Source organism: Ovis aries, chromosome 2 (assembly GCF_016772045.2).
Source record: "Ovis aries strain OAR_USU_Benz2616 breed Rambouillet chromosome 2, ARS-UI_Ramb_v3.0, whole genome shotgun sequence".
NCBI lineage: Eukaryota > Metazoa > Chordata > Mammalia > Artiodactyla > Bovidae > Ovis > Ovis aries.
This window is the reverse complement of record NC_056055.1, coordinates 26,760,272-26,783,931: the sequence shown is the minus strand read 5'-3', so window position 1 is coordinate 26,783,931 and position 23,660 is coordinate 26,760,272. Positions and strand designations below refer to the sequence as shown.

General features: G+C 46.6%; 1 protein-coding gene across 2 annotated transcripts in view; it reads left to right on the top strand.

The window, feature by feature from the left end:
* Nucleotides 1-21,891, top strand: part of ROR2 (receptor tyrosine kinase like orphan receptor 2) — a 241,302-nt gene extending 219,411 nt beyond the window's left edge. Inside the window, exons 5-9 of one of the 2 annotated variants that reach the window (XR_003588062.3) lie at nucleotides 9,034-9,161; nucleotides 12,900-13,214; nucleotides 14,361-14,572; nucleotides 17,862-18,064; nucleotides 19,443-19,553. Coding sequence is in view for 1 of the 2 variants with exons in the window: in XM_027964188.2 (XP_027819989.1) it covers nucleotides 9,034-9,161; nucleotides 12,900-13,214; nucleotides 14,361-14,606; nucleotides 17,862-18,064; nucleotides 19,443-20,888 (2,338 nt within the window). In the remaining variant the exon portion in view is untranslated. Of the gene's footprint in view, nucleotides 1-9,033; nucleotides 9,162-12,899; nucleotides 13,215-14,360; nucleotides 14,607-17,861; nucleotides 18,065-19,442 lie in introns of both variants that reach the window. The other variant, XM_027964188.2, reaches the window with a different exon arrangement.
* Nucleotides 21,892-23,660: the final 1,769 nt, after the last annotated feature.

The window sequence follows — 23,660 nt, the reverse complement described above, 5'->3', positions numbered from 1 at the left end:
TTAATGCTTTCTTTTGATGAGCAGGAAATTTTAATTTTGGTAAGTCTAATTTATCATTTTTTTTCATTTAAGCATCATGTCTAAGAAATCTTTGCTTTTGCCTAAATACTATAAAGATACTTTCCTGTGTATCCTTCTACTAGCTTTTAATTTTAGCTTTTATGTGTAAGTCCGTGATCCATCTCCAAAGCAATTTTTGTGTATGGTGTGAGTTAATGGATTTCAGTTTGTTTTTTTCCATATAAAAATCCAGTTGTTCTGACATCATTTTTGAAAAGACTATCCTGTCTTCTTCAAATACCTTAGTATATTTATTGAAAATCACTTGACTACATATGAAGATACATTTGGAATTCTCTGTTATGTTCTATTGATCTATCCTTATATTCTAACACTATATTGTCTTGATAAATGTAAGTCTTAAAATTAAGGTGTGAAATCCTCCATCATTGTTACTCTCTTTCATGATTGTTTCGGCTGCTCTAGTAACTTCACATTTCCATTTAAATTCTAGATTTAGTTTGTCAATTTCTACCAAAGTGCCTACTGGGATGTTTTTAACTTTTGATTTTGAAATAACTTCAGACTTATGAAAACATTACAAGAATAGTAATAAGTAATCCCATATGTCTTTACCCAGGTTGACCAATTTTTGTCATTTTGCCATAGGCTTATCATTCCCTCTGTAGCTGCCACTATTGTCTTTTGAAACATCTGAGAGTAGGTTGCATTCATTATACCGCTTTGCCCTTTAACAATTCAGTGTATATTCCCTAAGACCAACAATGTTTCCTTACAGAACAACAGCTTCATCTTAAGGGTGTCTGGATTACCATTCACACTCCAGTATCTTTCATTGTCCCAGTAGTGCTCTTTAGATCCCCTACTCCTGGACACAGGCTCCTCACCATGCTACCTTAGTCCTCTTTACTCTGCAGTAGTTCCTAGACCTTTCATGGCACTAAGATTTTTGATAAATGAAGAGCTGTTATTGTGTAGAATATCTCTAAATTTCAGTTTGGCTGATGTTTACTCACAATTACATTCTATTTGTACATTTTTACTGAAATAACATAAGTGATGTTTCCTTCTCAGGGTATCATATCTAAAGGTATATTACATCAGTTTGCCCCTTATTGGTGATGTTAATTTTTCTTGCTTGGTTAAGATACATTTTCTCATTATATAGCTTTTTTTTATTTTGTAATAAAAGGAAGTTTGTGAGGAAAGCCTGCTAGCATTTTCATGGGGTGATATTGCACTTTGTGAGACTTGATTTCTTTAAACTACTGAGTGTTCCAGTCTATGAACATGGTATGTATTTCTATTTATTTAGATTTTCTTTCCTTTCTCTCTGCAATATTTTGAAGTTTTATGTGTGGAAGTTTTGTACATATTTTGTTAGGTTTATTTCTAAGTAATTTAAACATTTTAAGTGCATAATTCAGAGGCATTAAGCACATATGCATTATTATGCAACCATCATCACATCCCTCTTGAACATTTTCATCTTTCCAAATTAAAACTCTGTATCCATTAAACAATAACCACCCCCATTTCCACCCTCTTCAGCCTTTCACAATCACCATTCTGTTTTCTTTCTATAGTTTGGCTACTCCTCCATGTATTTTTAATGTTATTGTAAATGATGTTTTAAAAAAATTTCATTTGCTAATTGTTGCTCAAATGTAAAAATATAATTGATTATATTGACCTTATCATGTGACTTTATGAAATCCATATTAATTTTTATAGGTTTTAAATATATTCATTAGAACTTTCTATGTTTGTTGTGTCATCTATGGCTGAAGACAGTTTTATTTTGTTTCTAATCTATCAGCTATTTATCTATCTATCTACCATCTCTCTTCTACCTCCTTTTTGTAATGATTAGGACTTTCATGGTGATGTTGGGTAGAAAATGTAAGAGCAGGTATCTTTGTCTTATATCTATGGAGAAAATATTCCTTATTTCACCATTAAGTAAGAAATTCATTACGGCTTTTTCATAGATGCCTTTTCATTAGAATGACAAAGTTATTTTCTTTGTTGAAAGTTTTGAAAATGAATGAGTATTGGTTTTGTCAACTGCCTTTTTTATATTTGGGCTTGTCTGGTGGCTCATATGGTAAAGAGTCTGCCTACAATGTGGGAGACTGGGGTTTGATCCCTGAATTTGATCCCTGTGTTGGGAAGATCCCCTGGAGAAGGAAATGGCAACCCACTCCAGTATTCTTGCTTGGAAAATCCCATGGATGGAGGAGCCTGGCGGGCTACAGTCCATGGGGTCACAAAGAGTCGGACAGGACTGAGCGACTAAGACTTTTTTATATTAACTGAAATTAATACATGGTTTCTCTCTTTGAGTCTGTGTTTCCAGTAGTTGTTTTTTAAATGTTTTTTATATGAAGGAACTTTGTGCTCCTGGGTTAACCCATTTTGGCTCACTACCCAATTCTATATTGTCTTTTTATTTTGCTCAGTCTAGTTTGCTGGTGTTTAGAGGATCCTGTTGCCCTTTTGATCAGGAGGTCTACTGGCCTATAATGTCCTTGGAACATACTTGTCAGCTGTTTGTATCTAGGTACGTTTGCCTTGTGAGATGAACTAGAAAGTACATCTTACTCTTTATCTTCTGAAAGAGTTTATGTAAAATTCCTGAAGTTTCTTCTTTAAATACTAGATAGAATTCACCAGTTTCTTTTATTTTGGACTGGAGTTTTAATCATGGGAACGTTTCTGATTACAACTTCAAGTTCTCCAAGAGATTTGGGGCTAATCTGAGTTTTTATTCCTATTTGTACTTATTTTGGTATATTGTCATTTATCATTTTTTTCTAAGTTGTTGGGTATGTTCATTTATTTGTTCATAAATTTCTTATTATCATTAACATCTTCAAAGTCTTTGGTGAGTCCCCTTGTGCATTCCTGGTGTTGGTAATGTGTGCTTTCTTTTAATCTGTTTTTTCTCGGTGTTAGCCCTTTCACTTTTCACTTCCATGCATTGGAGAAGGAAATGGCAACCCACTCCAGTGTTCTTGCCTGGAGAATCCCAGGAACAGGGGCGCCTGGTGGGCTGCTGTCTATGGGGTCACACAGAGTCAGACATGACTGAAGCGACTTAGCAGCAGCAGCAGCAGTGATTTCGTTAATTTTTGAAGAATCAACTTTTGGCTTTACTGATTTTTTTATTGTTTGCTTTCTATTTTATTGATTTCCTCTCTCACCATTAGTATTTGCTTCTAATTACTTCAACTTGACATTCTTTTCCCAACTTCTTAAGGTGTAAAATCTTATCTAACGTAAGCATTCAGAGCTATAAAGTTCTCTCTTAATTACTCTTTTAGCTACATTCCATAATTTGGGGTATCCTGTTTTCATTTCTCATATTTTATGTTTTCTCATTCCACTTAAAATACTATTTAATTTTTCTTACATTTTTTGAGCACAAAGGTTATTTAGAAGTGTGCTACTTAATTTCCAAACAGTTGGAGAAGTTCTAAATGTATTTTTGTTATTGGTTTCTAACTTAATTCTGTGTAATCAGAAATTTATGGTTTCACTTTTAAAAATTTATTGTGAGTTATTTTATGAAAAGCATATGGCCTGTCTGGGTGAACTGCCATGTATGCTGACACATACATGCTATCTTATTGGGTATATTGTTCTGCAGATATCCAAGGGTCGAGGGCGTGGTTAGTGTTTCTGTTGTTTCTTCACTAAATTGTGTCTAGTTCAGTTAATTGCTGAGAGACAGGTATTAAAATTTCCAACTATATTTATGGATCTTTCTGTTTTGTCCTCTAGTTCTGTTAATTCTTATTTGTATATTCTGAAACTCTGATAATTAGGTTCATTCATGTTATGTCTCTTGGTTAATAGGCCCTTTTTTTTGAAAGATGTTTTTGCCGAGTATAGAGTTCCAGATTCGCATCTCATTTTTCTCTGCTGGTGCACTGAGCCACCATTCTCCCACCTTCTGTTTTGCATTGTTTCTGATGAGCAATCAGCCATTATTTTTTATTTCCTCCCTTTTCTGTTTATCCTAAGTTTTTAGCAAATTGACTGTGATATCAGCAGCCATGGTTTCCTTTGTATTTATTCTGCTCACTTTTCACTTACATTCGTTAATTGGTATTACTGTATTTTAATCAAATTTGGAGAAATTTTGTCTATCATTTCTTCAAACCTTTCCCCCCAACTCTGAGTATCTCCCTTTTCCTCCTGGAATTTGACTGTCTGTGTTAGATCTCCTGTACTTTCCTATAACATACTGAAGCTCTATTTAATTTTTTGTAGATCTTTAGGTCTCTCTGTTTCAGTTTGGAAATTTTCCATTGACTTGTCAAGTTGACCAATTTTTTTTCTAATTTTATCCAATCTGTTGTTAGTATCATAGCATAAATGTTTTATTGGAGATTATATGTTTTAGTTCTTCTAGTTGATTCTTTTACAGTTTCCATCTCTCCTGAGATCACCAATATCTTTATTATACTTTCTTTTGTACATTGTTTCCCATACTTATGGTTCCTTAAAGTCCTGGTCTTCTAAGTCTAACATCTGGGTTTGTTTCACTTGACCATAGGTTATATTTTCTTGTCTCTTCACGTGCGTTCACAGGTGATTTTTTATTGTACCCCAGACATTGTGGTTTATACTCTAGATTTTGTCATCTCCTTCTGAAAAGTGTTTTGTCACAGCAGCTCACTAGATTACTAGCAGGCCATCTGAAGCTTACTGAGTTTAGGATCCAGTTTTGTTAAAGATGCTGCTTACTCTGGAAGCAGGAAGCCTATTTATCACAGACAAACAGACCTTCCCATAATAACAGTAACAATTAGGAAATTATTTAACCAGTTTCAACAAAAACATTTGGGGGGAAAATTTACCTTCCTACATAATTTGTACCTATCTTTGAGTTTTGGTATTGATTACTTTTCAACCTCAAAGGAGCCTGCTTTCCTGTAAAGATTATTCATTGTTTATAACAAGGAATTTTTCTAAGCTTTTCTTCAAACCAGTTTTTGTTTCTAGCAGGTACCATTACAGGGACGGTGCTGACGTGGCCCACTATCTCCTCACCCCTTAGTGAAGAAGCATTTTCTATCACAGTATAATGATTCCTTTTTCTTTTTCTTCCCAATCTCCAACTCCCTTCTCGTAGCTTTTTTTTTTTTAACCTAAGATTGTAGTTATTTCTGTCTCTCTCCTCCCTTACTATGAACTTATTGCTATAAAGGTTTCCTCTTTATCTGTGCTATTAGTGCCTGGTGGCATCAGGAATGAAGGAGATTTCCAAAACTGAGTCTCTATCACATTGACGTTCTGAGATTTCGTGAGCATGCTTGTTTCACTGGTGTGGTTTAAGGGATTTTCTGTGTCAGCATTTTTCTTTGGCCTCTGAATGACCGGTTGTACAGACTTTCTGCAGCGCTGTCACTCTTTAGAGGACCCAAGCAATGCCAGGTGAAGATAAGACGTAACTGTTTGAGACTGACAAGTAATTCCCACTTGTTCTCTCAAAATTCAGAAGCCTGGAGGATGTCATTGTCCAAATGTTTCTGTTTGTGTTTCTGGACAGTTCTCTAAAATTCAGATTAGAAGCCCGTGGGTGCAGTGTGATGCCCTTAAGCCCCTTCTCAGTGTGTCTTGCCTGTATCCTTGTTGCTTCCCCAATCCTGTGGGCACGTGAAGCCAAAGAGAAGCCCACAGTGACAGACCAGGCTTTCTAGTCCCTGACTCTTGAGGCAGAGAAAGGAAGTGACTCGTCCTTGTGGGGTCACCCAAGGGACCAACTGAATCAAATCTCGTATCCTCTGTAGAGCTGACGATAATAAGAAAATGCACATCTTAATGCTTCTCCTGGCATCTCAGGCAAGCTCTCTAAACCCAGTCTGCAAACGGTGACGCGGAACTCGAACACCAGGGCAAAGTTGACTTGTACTTGTGTTTCTGTATTTGGCAAGTGTAGGCATTTGTTTTAGTTTAATCGGCAGTTAATGCCAGCTCGCAAAGAGAGAGAGAGGTGGGTTGGGCGTGTTTTGTTAGCACATGTGCTTGCCTATTTAAACGATGTTTAAGGAGTTCTTGACCCAAAGAAATAATGGCCCCCGAGCTTGAGAGAAAGGGCGCCCGGCTCTCGCTGACACCAGAATCGCCTGCTTTAGATTATTTATGGCTTCAAGTTCTTTTCTTTGAAAAAGAGATTTTCTTCAGGGGCCAGGAAGATAGCAAACGAGGGAGAGAGCCAGAGGCGGCTGAAGAGACTGTGTCCTGCCAGACCACTGTCTCCACTGTCACAAGCATCCCGATTTCCATTTGTGAGAAAGCTAAGATAGGCGTTCTTAAGTCCACTTGGTTAATTTGGACACAACCCAGATTTCACTGGGGGATGGTTTAAATCAATGTAGGGTGGATGACAGGTGGTGGGCTTATGGCAGGTTGCAGATTTGCTGGAAAGCAAGCAGATTGCAGGCCTGAGGCACTTGCTGAAGCTTGTTGTGGGAGCACGACACCCCATTTGCTCCACAGTGGATGGCAGCCCTGATATATGTGCTTTAGCCCACTTTTACTGTCTCCTTGGAGCATCCTCAGGGCCACTTTAAAAATCATCTATCTGCTTAGAATGACTGAATTCATCGGCCGAAGGCAGGACTAACAGGTTTTACTGAAAATAATTTAGCACAGACTCCAAAGGGACGTGTGCAGGCTATTCCCTCCAGGCTGGGAAGGTCGGACTTGGGGGCAAGAGGGACGGTTGTGCTTGTGAGAGTCTCCTTCTCTGCCCCCCATATTTGTACACATGGTCTGTGCTGTGGAGCAATGATGAGGTCCCTCCTCTGTCGTGTAATGAGCACTTCTGACTGTACAAACTCTTTGAGGTCTTGCCTGACCCTTTGGCATCCTCTCCATTGCCTTTCTCCATTTGAAAGAATGCTCTCCTATTGCTTAATGGTAGAACACAGTTTCCAAATGATCATCATCTTCATAGAAGCCTTGCTTGCAAACAGTGGAAGTTAATAGAGGTGTCATGTTTCCAATGTAGTTTAAGACCAACATGGAACATATCGACTGTTAATATTCTGTGTGTATTTGAACATAGGCATGAACATGTACACACCTCTGTGTATGCTTCATGTTTTTCAATCCATCTTTCATACTCAGCTAGTCCTTCATACTCAACTAGTTTCATTCCTACCTCAACCCCCGCCCCTACCTTAGAGATGCCGAATTTTTTTTTTTAATTAATAGGCTCTATCAGTCAGTTCAGTCGCTCAGTTGTGTCCGACTCCTTGCGACCCTATGAATTGCAGCACGCCAGGCCTCCCTGTCCATCACCAACTCCCGGAGTTCACCCAGACTCACATCCATCGATTCAGTGATGCCATCCAGCCATCTCATCCTCTGTTGTCCCCTTCTCCTCCTGCCCCCAATCCCTCCCAACATCAGAGTCTTTTCCAATGAGTCAGCTCTTTGCATGAGGTGCCCAAAGTACTGGATAGTTTAGGTCAATTTTAAGTTTACAGAAAAATTGAACAGAAAGTATAGAGAAAGCTCTGGTACTCGTTCCCCCCATCTCCACATACAATTTTCGCTATCAGTAACGTCTTGTGTTAGTATGGTGCGTTTGTTACAGTTTATAAGCCAGTTCAGTTCAGTTCAGTTCCTCAGTCATGTCTGGCTCTTTGCGACCCCATGGACTGCAGCATGCCAAGCCTCCCTGTCCATCACTAACTCCTGGAGTTTACTCAAACTCATGTCCATTGAGTCAGTGATGCCATCCACCCATCTCATCCTCTGTCGTCCCCTTCTCCTCCCGTCTTCAGTCTTTCCCGCATCAGGGTCTTTTCAAATGAATCAGTTCTTCGCATCAGGTGGCCGAAGTATTGGAGTTTCAGCTTCAACATCAGTCCTTCCAGTGAATATTCAGGACTGATTTCCTTTAGGCTGGACTGGTTGGATCTCCTTGCAGTCCAAGGGACTCTCAAGAGTCTTCTCCAACACCACAGCTATAAGCCAGTCAGTATTGATACATTATTATTAGCTGAAGTCAGGAGGATCCCCTGGAGGAGGGCATGGCAACCCACTCCAGTATTCTTGGCCTGGAGAATCCCATGGACAGAGGAGCCTGGCCAGGCTATAGTCCATGGGGTCACAAAGAGTTGGATACGACTGAAGTGGCTGAGCAGTAGCAGCATGATTTACGATAAGGCTCGTTCCCTCTTGGTGTTGTGTATTCTCTGGTTTGCACGAATGTAAAATAACATGTATCCACCATTAAAGTATCATACAGAGTAGATCCACTGCCCTAAAAATCTCCTGTTTTCCTAGTCACCAACCCCCACCACCAACCCTTTGGCATTCATCTATGTTCTTACTGCTCCATAATTTTGCTTTTTCTAGAATGTCATAGAATTGGGATCACACAGTATGCATGCAGCCATTTCAGACTGATTTCATTCACTTAGTAACATGCATTTAAGTTGCCTCCATGGGTTTTTTTTTTTTTCATATCTTTTCTTGATTGCTCTTTTCTTTTCAGTGCTGAGTAAATATTCTATTGCCTGGATGTGCCACAGTTTTTTTGTTCACTATGGACATTTTGGCTGCTTCCAAGTTTTGGCAGTTATGGATTAAGCTGCTATAAATGTCTCTCTGTGTGTGTTTTGTGGGCTTCCCAGATGGTGCAGTGGTAAAGAATCCACCTGCCAATGCAGGAGACACAAGAGATATGGGTTCACTCCTTGGGTTGGGCAGATCCCCTGGAGTAGGAAATGGCAACCCACTCCAATAGTCTTGCCTTGGAAATCCCATGGACAGAGGAGCCTGGCAGGCTACAGTCCATGGAGTTGCAAAGAGTCAGACATGACTGAGCACACACACATAGGTTTTTGTGTGGACAGAAGTTTCCAGTTTATTCAGGTAGATGCCAAGGGACAAGACGGCTAGCTCACCAGATGCTGGATTTAAAAAGAGAAAAAAAAATCATTGGGGATAATTTCAGTGTGCTCACGGATCGTGTGTTTTTCCCAGAGACGACTACCATGAGGATGGATTCTGCCAGCCTTACCGGGGAATTGCCTGTGCGCGTTTCATTGGGAACCGGACCATTTATGTGGACTCTCTCCAGATGCAGGGGGAGATTGAAAACCGAATCACAGGTAGGAGTGCAGTCCTCTGTTCTGAGACATTGAGCATGCATGCAGCTGCCTGTCGCCCTGCTGGTGTGTTTTCAATTCCATTTGTGTATTTTGTCCCTTACAACCATGGCCAGTGAATCCTTGTGTCATGTCTCGTGCAAGAGAAAATCAGAGGCCTTTATCAGAAGTGGTTGCAGTTTATCCTAAAATATTCCTATTTGTGTATGCAAATTAGCAAGCGCAGTCTGCCTGGAGTGTACGAACACACTGACTTCAGTCGGTTGAGCGGCTCCCAAGCCCTGCGTTGTCTTGTTTCCCTCCACTACCCTCATGGGCAGGCCCGCACCTGTGATGTTCAGTCTTGGTTCTGCCTTTCCTAGCTCTTGTCCTTCTCAGAGTTACAAGGAACCTGGCTTGGGTACAAAGTACCTGGGCCAGATTTCAGCTATTGAGGACAGAGGTTCCAGGCCAACAGCTGTACCCTAGGGACCCTGCAGTGAACTCAGACCCCCACCAGCCCTTGGCTGCTGGGCATAGTCAGGTCTTCGGTTACCTGCTCCAATGTATGAGAAGTGGTTCAGATCCTTTAGGAGTGAACGTGCTCGTTTTCCATCATTTTAGAAGTTGATGTTAAGAACTTCCTGGGGGACACTCCTTGAGAAGTGAGAAAATGAATTAAACCAAGGCCCTAAAAAGCCCTCCCCCTCTGTCTCTGCTCTCCTCACAAACCCCCACATTTTCTCCTTAGAGTCTTTAAGGAACAGGGAGAATCGGGTGAAGATGGCAGGTGACCCAGTTGAACTAGGTTCTCTGCACAGTGATTCTTGACCCAGGCTGATCCCTGATGTGGGCTCCCTGGAGATTCTGGAGGGATTTGCAGAGAGGCTGGCAGAGCACTGCCCTGTAAGAGTACAAAGAGGACCCCAGGTAGAAACTCACGCAGGTGTCACTGAATGTTCTTCTAAGTCCAGTTTGATCCTGGCTTTGTCTTTCACCCTCAGTCTGGAGGGTCTAAGGTCTAACCTGCCTGGCCCATGGCTACAGAGACCCCTGAGGACACGGTAAGGTGTCCAGTGAGAAATGGAAGGGCAGTAATGGGACCCCAAGATCCTGGAAGGGCAGTAATGGTCCAGTGGGCACATGTTTTGAACTTGTTTGTATCTCTCATTGGAAAAGCTCCTTATGCCATTTAAAGCAGAACTTCTTGAACTTTCTGATCACAACCCACAGCATAAAGTATACTTTACATCGTGACTTAGTATACATATATATCTGCTTCATAGAACTGAAATGGGTTACAGGAAACAACATTCACTTCAACAAAGGCAATGCAAGCTGATTTTTCCCTTCAGTTTTATTTCATTAAAGAAAAAACTTGTTTCCAGCCTTAATATAAACCATGCACTCTGACATCCTCTGTTCCATTCTAATCATCGTTTAAAATACTAGCCACAGACTCCAGAATTAATTGTGTATCCCACTAATTGGCAAACACTGATTCAAGGCACAGGGCTGTCTCTCAGTTGTTTCTTCAGGAAGTTTAAAGGATAACAACTCAGATATCAAAGCAGACTCATGTTATAGCATTTTTTAAAGATAAAAGTTTAGAATGAGGGTTCTCTAGATTTGTGGATTTTTGAAAATGTTAAGTGTGAAGTTGCTCTAGACTGACTGATGGTTTAGAAACTGTGTTGGTTGTGGATACAGTCTGTTTGAAGAGAATGCTTGTCAGAATGAGTTCCAGGGACACTGGAAGCTTCCCAGGGATAAGCCCCAGAACCATCAAAGTGATGTGCTGGATGTAAACGAAAACAAGGACATGAGTTGTTGGATCTCTGTGATGCCTAGAACCATCTTATTTCATCACGTGAAATACGTCCTCACCTGATAGGTTCCGGGATTGGGGAGAGGAGCAGTCCTGTAGGGGGTGGTCTTTACATCCTCTTAGTTGATATCCCCAAAGCGATGCCACCTCTGGCTTTCTTAGGCCTTTTGCCGCCTGGGAGTAGAGGCCAAAATTGGTGACAGATCTTCTGGTAGACAGTTGTCAGCTCACATGATGAGACTCAACTGGGTTCGTTTAAACCCAGTTCACCAGCCAACCCTAAGAGACCCTGCACCTCAACCTCTTCCTTTTCTGTTCCGCAATTTTAATATTGGCCAGAAGGGCCTGAAGGCTAAGGATGACATGGCGAACACACTACAGAGTTCCCAGCACCCAGTGCTGCGTGTGGTGCATGGAGACAGCCTATTACCAGGGCCCCGGGGACCAAAGGGGCTGTTTACCGCCTGCACTATTTTATAGGCTCCACGTGGGTTTCCATTTCCCAAAGTGTGGCCTCAACACTTGACAGATAAGAGACCCAGGTACAGAAAGGACTGAGTGACTGCCAGTCCTGTGGTAAGTGACAGGGCCGGGCCAGAACCATGCTCCCATGACAGCTCACCTAACCCAGTGCCAGTCATGGGTACCTTGCTGGTCTTTGGAGGGAAATGGGTGCCAGCAGTGCCACCTGCTGGCCGCACTAGGTATGGCACTACAGGTGATAGGTGGAGCTGAAATGTCCCAAGGACTAAATTCCAACCTTTCTAGGTTCTCTCTCCTCCTCTCAGCAGGGAGTGCAGGCACAGGGACCTCTCTTTCTCTAACTGGCCAGGATCAGATCCTTATAGTCAAGTCCTCCACAGGTCAAAGTGGGGTGGGCACAGATGGGGCAGCTGATGCTTTCCTTTGAACGCTGACTGCCACAACCTGGAGGAGAGGGCTCTGGAGTGCACTCCTTCCCTCCTGCCACTGGCAACTCTGCTCCCATACACCGGCCCAGACTTGGTCTCTGCAGTGCCCGCCCCTTTCCTTTGTCCATGCAGGTGTCAGTTCTTCCCATCAAGCCCCATCCTGTGATGTCTCACCCCTAAAAGCAAGCCAGCCGACCCGGGCTCCAGACACTCCTGTGATGGCTTGCTTCTCCGCTCTCCTTCACGAAGCCCTGCCCCTCTCCCCGCTTTGAACCTCCTCTGGTTGTTTCTGGGCTCTCCCCAGACTCCACCGGAAGGAATCCCCACCGTCCACTCCCATTGTCATGGACTCCTTCTTGGGCTGCAGGTCACAGGGCTGATCATTCATTTTTCTGGCTCACTGTGTTCATACCCTGGGTCGTCCACTCCCTGGCCAGGCCTCCTCTCTGCACACAGGCTCCAAGATGTCAGGAAGACCAAAGCTCCAGCCTTGTGCCTCTTCTCCAACCTCTCCTTCTAGAAGCCACTCAGCCCGTGGCTTCACCTACCACCAACTGGCAGAGCCAGTTCATAACAGGACCTCAGGAAGTGGTTCTGGGTCTGGTACCAGAATCTTTCTGCCTTGGAAGTGGTGTCTAAGTGGATGAGATCTGCGGCCTGGTTTTCCTCCTTCCTTGTTTCATTTCTGATGTTCGTTAGGGAAGCCCTAGGACCAGGGCCTTTCTGTGTCAGGTGCAAATCTGGGCGGCCCATGTGCTCCCTGGGGTGCTGCTCTCCTGAGAGCCAGTCTGGGCCAGCAGAAGGCGAGCCGGAGGGCTGGGGGTGGACACAGACGAGAGATGGGGGCCAGGGTGCCGGGCAGGGTCGAGGGCCTGGACAGGAGGTGGGACCAGGGGCCTCGGGCAGCGCACTGCTCCTGGGCCGAAGATGGGACTGGGGGCACTGGGCAGGGGTGGCCGCGCAGGGTGTTTGCCCCGAAGCAGGGCCCACCCCACGCTAACTCTGGCCTCGCCTCCTCCGCAGCCGCCTTCACCATGATCGGCACCTCCACGCACCTATCGGACCAGTGCTCGCAGTTCGCCATCCCGTCCTTCTGCCACTTCGTGTTCCCGCTGTGCGACGCGCGCTCCCGGGCACCCAAGCCGCGCGAACTGTGCCGGGACGAGTGCGAGGTGCTGGAGAGCGACCTGTGCCGCCAGGAGTACACGATCGCGCGCTCCAACCCGCTCATCCTCATGCGGCTGCAGCTGCCCAAGTGCGAGGCGCTGCCCATGCCCGAGAGCCCCGACGCCGCCAACTGCATGCGCATCGGCATCCCAGCCGAAAGGCTGGGCCGCTGTGAGTCCCCACGCGTCCTCCCCCAGGACCTGGGTCCTGCCTCTTAGAACCTGGGGACCCCATTCCAGCCGTCCAGGAAAGTCTCACAGACCCGCCCTATTCCGGTAGGGCAGCCCCGGGGTGCGGACTCCCTATCATCTAGTTCTGGGCGCACAGCCTTCCTGACGCTGCCTGTCTGTGGGTCCCCAATAAGTCACTCTAGCCCAGTGAGCCACACACTTGGCATCTCCAAGACGGGAGGACTCTGGGCCTACCGCCAAGAAAGGAGCTCAGGGGAAGACAGAGCCCTCTTTCAAGCCTTCCCTGTGGTGCACAAGCATCTCTCAGCAGCTGACTGAGGATGGTGATGCTCCTCGAGGGGAGCCGACCCAGAAAAGAGGTCGACTTCCTCCCAGGCTTGGGAAATATTCGCTTCCTTGGTGAGGCCAGAGTTCCCTAGAGCAGCAGGGCTCCTCACCAGGGTGGCCAGAGTCTGGTCTCCAGACCCACTGCACCATCCAAAGCCTGGCAACTCAGCTGACATCATGAACTCCTGGAAGTTGCTTAAATATCAGTTTCCTCATATTACACCATGATGATAACTACTAACCTCAGGAGCTGGAATGAAGATTAAATCAGTTAGTGTTTAGAAAGTTCTTAACACAGTGCCTGCACACAAGCACAGTGTAACTGGTACTCAACAAACACACACCCCAGGTGTGGCTCAAAGAGGCCCCTGGGAGTGGAGTGAGCCTGGGGCTCTGCTCACAGCAGGCTGAGCCCTGCCCTCACTGAGTTTGGGGGCCAGGTCTGGAAGTTTCTCATCCCTCCTGTATAGTTTGGTTTTGTTTCTAATGCAAGTGAACGTGAGGTTAGGGTTGACATCGTCATTATAGAGTGGGGGTGCCTGCTGTTTCAGGGTCATAAGCTTCTGACCAGGTTCTTCCCCACATGTGTCCCTGGTGCATCCATCCATTTAATTTGTGGGCTTGGGGACTTCTTTTCGTGGAAGTTACTTCCAATCCCTTGGTCTTTTGGAAATTCCAGTTTGGCGAGGTGGTTTGGTTATTCCTTTTTGGAATAGTTGAAGACGGGTGCTCCCTGGACCCACAGAGGAGGGCTGCTTCCTCTTAATTTTCGGGCCTCCTGACAAACCTTCTCTCGCAGACCATCAGTGCTACAATGGCTCAGGCACGGATTACAGAGGGACGGCGAGCACCACCAAGTCGGGGCACCAGTGCCAGCCGTGGGCCCTGCAGCACCCCCACAGCCACCACCTGACAAGCACTGACTTCCCGGAGCTCGGAGGGGGGCATGCCTACTGCCGGAACCCTGGAGGGCAGATGGAAGGCCCCTGGTGCTTCACGCAGAATAAAAACGTACGCATGGAACTGTGTGACGTACCCTCTTGTAGTATGTATTCTCTCTTTTTTTTAAAATGTTGACTGGGGGGTGTACTTTGTGATGACATTGTACCAGGAGGCTGGTAGCTCTGGGATCCCCCACCCACCGTGTTTCACCACCATGATTATTTGGTTTATGTAAAGTCGTGGCTGGTTATAAAAGTAATACCTGGTCATTACAGGCCTATTTAAATTATAGAAGGAAAAAAAACTAAAGAGGAATGTGCAAATCACCTCTAATTTCATCACTCAGCAGAGACTACTGTTTACATTTGGGGGCCCTTCTGTCAGCCCTCTTTCCATGTGTGGTCCTGGCATATTCAATTTGCCATCTTGTTTCTCAGTGAGCATTGTCAAGCATTTCCCACTATTAGTGAAAATGCTTCCCATTACAATTACAACCAGCTTCTCAGACCAGCATCTGTGGTTGGGGTGCAGGCCTCCTGTTCCTCCTCCCTCACGTCCCACTCTGCTCAGTTGTTACACGTAGACTTAGCAGAGTAAGGAGAAAATAGACCTTAAATCTCTTAATTGTTTTCCCTAAAGTTTCTCTCTTAAATTATGACTAGAAGAAAAGTGTGTTGTTCATGGTTGCACATTTTACAGACATCGTTATCTCTGGCCTTTCCAGGTGGTTCAGTGGTAAAGAATCCGCCTGCCAACTCAGGAGCCACAGGGGATGTGGGTTCAGTTTCTGGATTGGGAAGATCCCCTGGAGAAGGAAATGGCAACCCACTCCAGTATCCTTGCCTGGAGAATCCCATGGACAGAGGAGCCTGGCGGGCTCACAGTCTCAAAGAGTTGGACACGACTGAAGTGACTTAGCACACTTGCAAGATGTTTTTACAATGAGCAGTTATTATTTTTGTAATTAAAATTTAATTAAGAGATAAAAATATATGTTCTTTCCTCTGGCAATGCCACAGGAATTTTACTTTGCAGAAATATTTGCACTTAAAAGGGCAGAAATGCAAGGATATTTGTTGCAGAATCACTTCTGATAGCTAAATAAACAGGCAGTTGTTTACCAACAAGGGATTAGACGGAAGTTCATCTGTGCTGTGGGACAGTGTGCAGTTCTTGATGAATGGCTGGCATGTGTGTTTCTCAACAAACATAGTCTGGTATATCGTGTTGTTGTTGTTTAGTTGCTAATTTGTGTCCAACTCTTTTGTGACCCCAGGACTATAGCCCGCCAGGTTCCTCTGTCCATGATATTTCCCAGGCAAAAATACTGGAATGGGCTGCCATTTCCTCCTCCAGGGGATCTTCCCAACCCAGGGAACAAACTTGCATCTCCTGCATTGGCAGGCAGATTCTTCACCACTGAGCCCCCAGGGAAGCCCTTATAGTCTAGTATATTATTCTGCCACAAAATCAGGAGCAGGAGAATATGGATGATATGATTCGATTTTAAATGAGTTCTATTTAAATTCTATTCTTAAAAACTGTATGAGCTGCTTCTTCTATGTCAAATTAGTTGACTATTGGTTATTTCATGTTCAGCTTAAATATATACATCAAAAAAATAAGTGACTACCAACCTGATAACAATGGTATAAAGTGAAAAGTGTGCATACTCAGTTGTGTCTGACATGACCCAATGGACTATAGTGCCAGGCTCCTCTGCCCATGGAATTTTCTAGTCAAGAATATTAGAGTGGATTGCCATTTCCAAATTACATACGAAGAATATTCAATTTTCTCTAATACTATAATTATTAGTAAGCATTATTCTGTCAATGATTTTTAAAAGATAATGATAAAATAAGTGGATATACGAAACTATGGATAGTGCCCACATCTCATCTTGGCTCGAGGATCAGGAAATTTCCCTCCTACCCCTTAATCAGGAAAAATGACCCAGAATCTCCACTGCCCCCGAGGCTTTGAGAACATCTGCCTCCAGAGTGGGACCAGGAGGGTTTTGTGTGTGGTTGTATTTGAGTTTTATCTTCTTTTGGAGACTAGGGAACAAGACTGGGTTTGGGACAATGCTGGTGATAGTGGTAATTTTAAGAACTGAATTAGCTCTTTAAGGGACCGCATGGACCAGAAATCACTTGTTTGCTTTCTGATGGAAAGCTCATTACCACTGGTTATAGGGAAGCCCAAGTTCCCGTGTAATTATTCACAAGGTTAAGATGAGAACTGCTGGGGGCAGTCGGGGGCAGGGCTTTGGAAAACATGCTTTCCACATCACAGAGAAGAAGCCTTAACTCTCCCTCGGAGGGCAGCACCGAGGGGCTTCAACCTTGCGGCCCAATGCCCTCTGTGCTTTCCTGTGAATCCTGTAGGGGTAGACAGTGTGTTCCTCCTCACCATAGAGGAAAAAAAAAAAAGAGAGAGAGAAAGAGAAAAAGAAAGAAAGAAAGAAAAACATCCTGAAGCCCCAGTGTTTGTACATCTTAACTATTGTTTTTGAAGAATTTGTGCGCCCCTGCTGCATATTGTCGGGTTAAACCTGTTGGCTGCCAGGGCTCTTTTAAATCATGTGCTTTTTTAATGATTGCCTTTTAAGAATATACGTTCATTGTACAAACATGAGGAAAACCCTAAAATGCTGGATGAAGTCAAGGATCGTTTCTAATCCCGATATCCAGTTCCTTTCACTGAGGATCGGCATGAAACTTGTGTTTCATCAAGTTCAGTCGACTCAAGTTTAGTCAACGCGAAAAGGTCAGAGCACTATGCCCAGCAGGATCCAGGTTAGGAAGCAGCATGTTGGTGGTGATCGCTACTGTGAGACCTTTAGGGTCTGTTGTCTGTGCTCTGTATTCTGAATTGCTCTCCTGGCAGGGAGTTCTAGGTCATGCCTCACATGGTGTGCATTTTGGGGTACATAATGTCTTGCCTGGAGAATCCAATGGATGGAGGAGCCTGGTGGGCTGCAGTCCATGGGGTCGCTAAGAGTCGGACATGACAGAGAAACTTCACTTTCACTTTTCACTTGCATGCATTGGAGAAGGAAATAGCAACCCACTCCAGTGTTCTTGCCTGGAGAATCCCAGGGATGGGGGAGCCCAGTGGGCTGCCGTCTCTGGGGTCTCACAGAGTCAGACACAACTGAAGCAACTTAGCAGCAGCAGCAGCAGCAGCAATGTTTTTCGAGGTTTGGGTTGTAATTTTGTCCCTTCATGCAGCTTACATAACTATCTACTCGTGCTTAAATATTGTAATTGGAGGTGGGAGTGGGCTGGTGGAGAACGCCGAGTTGAAAAGGGGGGTATTTTCAGAAAAACCATGGATGCCTTGCTGTTCACAGGTCCCCAGGACAGCAGCAGGATGGGAATTCTGTACATCTTGGTTCCAAGCATCGCCATTCCCCTTGTCATCGCGTGCCTTTTCTTCTTGGTCTGCATGTGCCGGAATAAACAGAAGGCTTCTGCCTCTACACCACAGCGGCGGCAGCTGATGGCCTCGCCCAGCCAGGATGTGGAAATGCCTCTTATCAACCAGCACAAGCAGGTCTCTGTGCCAGTATTTATTTAAAGAGGCTGCTCCCCCAGGCATAACCTCTACCTGGAGATTGGTTACCCCCAGTACTCACTTTCTTAATTTGCTTGATTCACAACACATGATTCTTTTAAACAGGCCTACTTTTTGCCCTTTCTTCTCTAAAATATACTAGGACATTTGCTTCCTTAGGGGATATATGGCAGGTGAGTTTGGAATTCACTGTTTTGCCTCGACAGAGACCTGCTCTGTTATCATGGGCTGGGAATGAGCTTTCCTCATTCAGCAGTGCTTCAGCTGTCCCCTCAGGAGGACACACAAAAGAGGGGCTCAGATTGCCCCCACAACTTGAGGGTCGAATATGGCATTTTTAAGGAATGAAGGCCTGTTTTCTGGTCAGCTTGGGGTTGGGCTGACTTTGTTTTGTTTTTCAGGGAAGGACAGAGCAACAGTCTTATAGAGGTGGTAGTAGGGGCAGGTCGCCCCTAACCTGAGTTCCTAGGATGGTGAGAACGAACTGAAATGTATAGCACAGGAGAAGGTCTCCCCAAGCTCACCCAGCCTCAGTGAAGGGACATTTACATTACTTGCAAGTTTGGGGGGAAAATCATTTCAATCTGGGCTTTGAGGTGGAGGAGGCTGGACTTATTCAGTTCTGTAGCCAGGCATCACTGAATTTTTGCAAGGGGTGGCAGGGTGAAAGGGGGTTTAGTAGGTGAGGACACAGATTCCCCTGGGTTCAGACAACCTCTGAGGACAGGGCTGGGCACACAGAAGGGGCAGGAAGTTGTACAGGCTGAGAGATGCAAGACTCGAATCAATTTCACCAGTGTGGTGCCTCTGTCACGTGGTATCTAATGAAGAGTCTAGTCAAGAGGAAGCAGCAAGACAGGCCCTTTGAGGTTCATCTGGAAAGCAGCTGGCCTGGACTCTAAAAATGACTCAGATCGTGGGAAGCACACCTCAGGGTTCAAGTGAAATAGACATCAGGGCCTTGCTGACCAGCAGAGGCGGCTGGGCCTGTTGGTGGGCACATAGCAGGGAGCAGCAGCAGAGGCCCTCAGTGGGGGACACGGCTGGGAAGGTGGTGTCCTGGGACAGCTGGAGCTCAGTCTGCACACACCCACCCTCACCCACACACTTTGCAATGCTTTCTTGGGGTGGTGGCATTGTTTGCAGCCTGGTTGGGACCATTTGAAGGTTTCAGGCAGTCCCATGGCATTGAAGCACATTTAAGAGCAGAGAGCAGTGTGTGATGCAGACTAAAACTGAGCCTGGTGGGGCTAGGGAGTGGCTCTAGGAGCCCCCACCCGAACCCTTCTCCAGCTGTCTGGCTCTGCCTTCTGGTGTCTTGGCAGAAATGTTTCACTGGGGCTTTTCTTCTTGGCAGGCCAAACTCAAGGAGATCAGCTTGTCCACCGTGAGGTTCATGGAGGAGCTTGGGGAGGGCCGGTTCGGGAAGGTCTACAAAGGCCATCTGTTTGGCCCGGTGCCGGGTGAGCAGACCCAGGCCGTGGCCATCAAGACGCTGAAGGACAAAGCGGAGGGTCCGCTCCGGGAGGAGTTCCGGCATGAGGCTCTGCTGCGGGCGCGGCTGCAGCACCCCAACATCGTCTGCCTGCTGGGTGTGGTGACCAAGGACCAACCCCTGAGCATGATCTTCAGCTATTGCCCACACGGTGACCTGCACGAGTTCCTGGTCATGCGCTCGCCGCATTCGGACGTGGGCAGCACAGACGACGACCGCACGGTGAAGTCCGCCCTGGAGCCCCCAGACTTCGTGCATGTGGTGGCTCAGATCGCTGCGGGCATGGAGTACCTGTCCAGCCACCACGTGGTCCACAAAGACCTGGCTACCCGCAACGTCCTCGTGTATGACAAGCTGACCGTGAAGATCTCGGACTTGGGGCTCTTCCGCGAAGTGTACTCGGCAGACTACTACAAGCTGACGGGCAGCGCGCTGCTCCCCATCCGCTGGATGTCCCCCGAGGCCATCATGTACGGCAAGTTTTCAGTGGACTCGGACATCTGGTCCTACGGTGTGGTCCTGTGGGAGGTGTTCAGCTACGGCCTGCAGCCGTACTGTGGCCACTCCAACCAGGACGTGGTGGAGATGGTCCGGAGCCGGCAGGTGCTGCCCTGCCCGGACGACTGCCCCGCCTGGGTGTACGCGCTGATGATCGAGTGCTGGCACGAGTTCCCTAGCCGCCGGCCCCGCTTCAAGGACATCCACAGCCGCCTACGCGCCTGGGGCAACCTGTCCACCTACAACAGTTCGGCCCAGACCTCTGGCGCCAGCAATGCCACACAAACCAGCTCGCTGAGCACCAGCCCGGTCAGCAACGTCAGCAATGCCCGCTACGGGGGACCCAAGCAGAAGGCCCAGCCCTTCCCGCAGCCCCAGTTCATCCCCATGAAGGGCCAGATCAGACCCATGGTGCCCCCTCCCCAGCTCTACATCCCGGTCAATGGGTACCAGCCGGTGCCGGCCTATGGGGCCTACCTGCCCAACTTTTACCCAGTCCAGATCCCAATGCAGATGGCCCCGCAGCAGGTGCCCGCCCAGATGGTCCCCAAGCCCGGCTCCCATCACAGCGGCAGCGGCTCCACCAGCACGGGGTATGTCACCACCGCGCCTTCCAATACGTCGGTGGCGGACAGGGCAGCCCTGCTCTCAGAGGGCACTGAGGATGCCCAGAATGTCCCGGAAGACGTGGCCCAGAGCCCCGTGCAGGAAGCGGAGGAGGAGGAGGATGGCTCGGTCCCTGAGACCGAGCTGCTGGGAGACAACGACACTCTGCAGATGGGCGAGGCTGAGGTCCAGCTGGAAGCCTGAGGGCCATGGGGCCATCGGGCACTGAGTGGACAGACACGAGCCTCAGGTGGAGGGCATCCTCCCTGTGCCAAGTCCTCCTCTGCAGTCCTCTTGTGCACAGAGCCGTGCTGTGCCCACCTGTTTGGTTGGAGGGTCTTTTGGCCAATGGCTCCTGACCAGGCGAGGGTAGTAACCCAGCAGGACACGTGGTGACTCCCAGTGCCACCTACATTTCCCCGGAGGTTGACATCAGTGAGCAGTGCTTGTGCTTTGAAGGAAATTAGGTAACATCTTCTCTCCGTATTGCCTATGGATTGAGTATGTCCAAACATTGGGAAAAAGCGGCCTGTGACAAGTTGGGACCTTGGGATTTGTGATGCCCAGTGGCTGGGCTGCAGGCTGAGGATGGAGGAGGCTGCTTTTCTCTCTGCTGCCCCTCACCTGCCAGTAACAGTCTCCCCTCACCCACCAAAGATGAATGGGAACAAGAAGTGGCCACCTGTCAGGGTCTGATGAGGAAGGGGCTCCTGGAATGGGAGTTCTGTGTTGAAACGTTATGTGCCTTAAAAGAAACCCACATGATTTTGTATTCTTGTGAAATAATTTTTTAATTATCCTGCATGTGTATTTTGCCCAGTTTTCTGGAATTCAAGGGAAAATGTTTTGGGGCCTTGGAATGTTACAAAGGAGGCAACATTGTACAGAGCACATTATTGTTATTATTTTTTTTTTAGAATCCTGTACAGACCTTAAATGTAATTTATATGGTTTTTGTATGCCGTTTTCATTGAAGTATTTTGAGCTTAAAATAATGACTTCGTAATTTAACTGTTTACGTTACCCACGTTGGGATACCACCTGATTGTATTCTGGTTTGCTTGTGTTTGTATATGTAAGCGAGGTCCGTTCATTTCAGAGCTCCTGTGACAGAAGGCCCACAAGTACATTGCATCTGACACACGGGATAGAGTTCACTTGTAACTCCCACACCTGGTGTACCCAATAAAACGAAAGAGAAGGTTCAGTCGGCTCTGCAGGTCATGAGGATGTGAGGCAGTGGGGGTTGCTGGATTAATGAGATGCCGAATGGTAATGGTTTGGGCCATGGTTGGGGCTTGTCCGGGAGCAACAACTTCATTTGAACATGAATATATTATACGTTGGCAGATAAATGATGGGAACAGGTTGCATTGCTTTTCTTGGTAAAGTCTGTAGCAGGGAGTAACTGCAGATGAAGTGAAGATGGTTTTGGGTTTTAAACCTCTCTCTTCCTGAGGTCCCAAGGCCCCTGCCAATTTTAGACCTGGAGTCTGGCGCTTCCCAAGGCCTGGAGCAGGGCTGGAGGGAGAGACAGTGAAGGAGACTAGGCCTCCTTCACCACCTGCCCAAAGCTGCCTGCATTCCATCGTTGGTTAGCAGTGCAGCCAGCCGAGTTCCGGTATACCTGGACCAGGGTACACCTGTGGGGTCAGTGGCTCCAGTCAGGGGAGGGGTTGGATGAGGCCTGGAGATGCTTCTGCTGGCCAGCTAATGGCCCCTGCTGCCCCTCTCCCCTTTACCCTGGCACGGCCTGGGTGGTTTTCCATGTTTAATGGAATGGGTCCACAGCCCTGGGTTAGGCAAGGCTCAGCTAGGAATTCACTTCACATCCATAAGCAGTGGCCCTTTATCATACATCAGGACATCTGATGGAGCTTGTTACAAAACAAGCACTGGCCTACTTGCTCCCAGGCAAGTCTGGGTGGGGCCAAGAAAGTGCATTTCTAACAAGGGCCCAAAGGGTCCTGAGGCTGAAAGCCCCTTAAGTACAGCACCTTGGGTCTCCCTGGCTCTCTGGCACCTCAGGCCATCATGTACACCCCTTGCTCCTCTCTGTTAGCATGATGCTGCTGAGGAATATAGCCACGCACACAAACAAATAACATGTCTGAGTGTACATCCTGTGAATGTCTGGGAGCCCCCTGGAGCCTCTCTCCTGGCCAGTGTGGTCTGGATTGCATATTAAAAGAACTCAAGGCTACAGGGGGCTACTTCTCATTTCCACTGATCTGAAAGAGGAACTTCAGTTTATCTCTAATTTGGTACACCTGATGGTTTAACTGTTCGGTTGAGACCTAAGAGTGAAAAATGGGAAATAGCCCTTTGGCTACCCTGTCCGCAGACCTAGCCAGGGAGGCAAGCGGCTGCTTCAGTTTCCCGTCACTCAGCTCCCAGACGTAAAGGCGGTGCTCGGGGCCATGGCCGGGACCGCAGAGCGAGCAGCCAAGATTCTGCAGAAAGACACTTGGAGGGTTTTTTGGCAGAGTGGGGGAGGTTTTGATCTGGGGGATTTTTTGGCTCGAAATAAAATGTGTTTGTTACTGCATCTTTAGGAAGGTTACTGAGCTTTTACAGTTGGTGCAGCTGAACGAAAGTGACTTAATTGGGATGTTCCAGAACAGATTTTAGAGCTAAGCTGCATAATTCAGATATATGTCACTCGTATTGTCCCACCCAGCCCCATGCCTGTTTACACCCACAAGAGGGAGATTTCCACACCAACTGAGTAAGGTCACGTAAGTGTTCAGTTTAGTTCAGTCGCTCAGTCGTGTCCAACTCTTTGCGACGCCATGAATTGCAGCACACCAGGCCTCCCAGAGTTCACTCCCAGAGTTCACTCAAACTCATGTCCATTGAGTCAGCGATGCCATCCAGCCATCTCATCCTCTGTCATCCCCTTCTCCTCCTGCCCCCAATCCCTCCCAGGATCAGGGTCTTTTCCAGTGAGTCAACTCTTCACATGAGGTGGCCGAG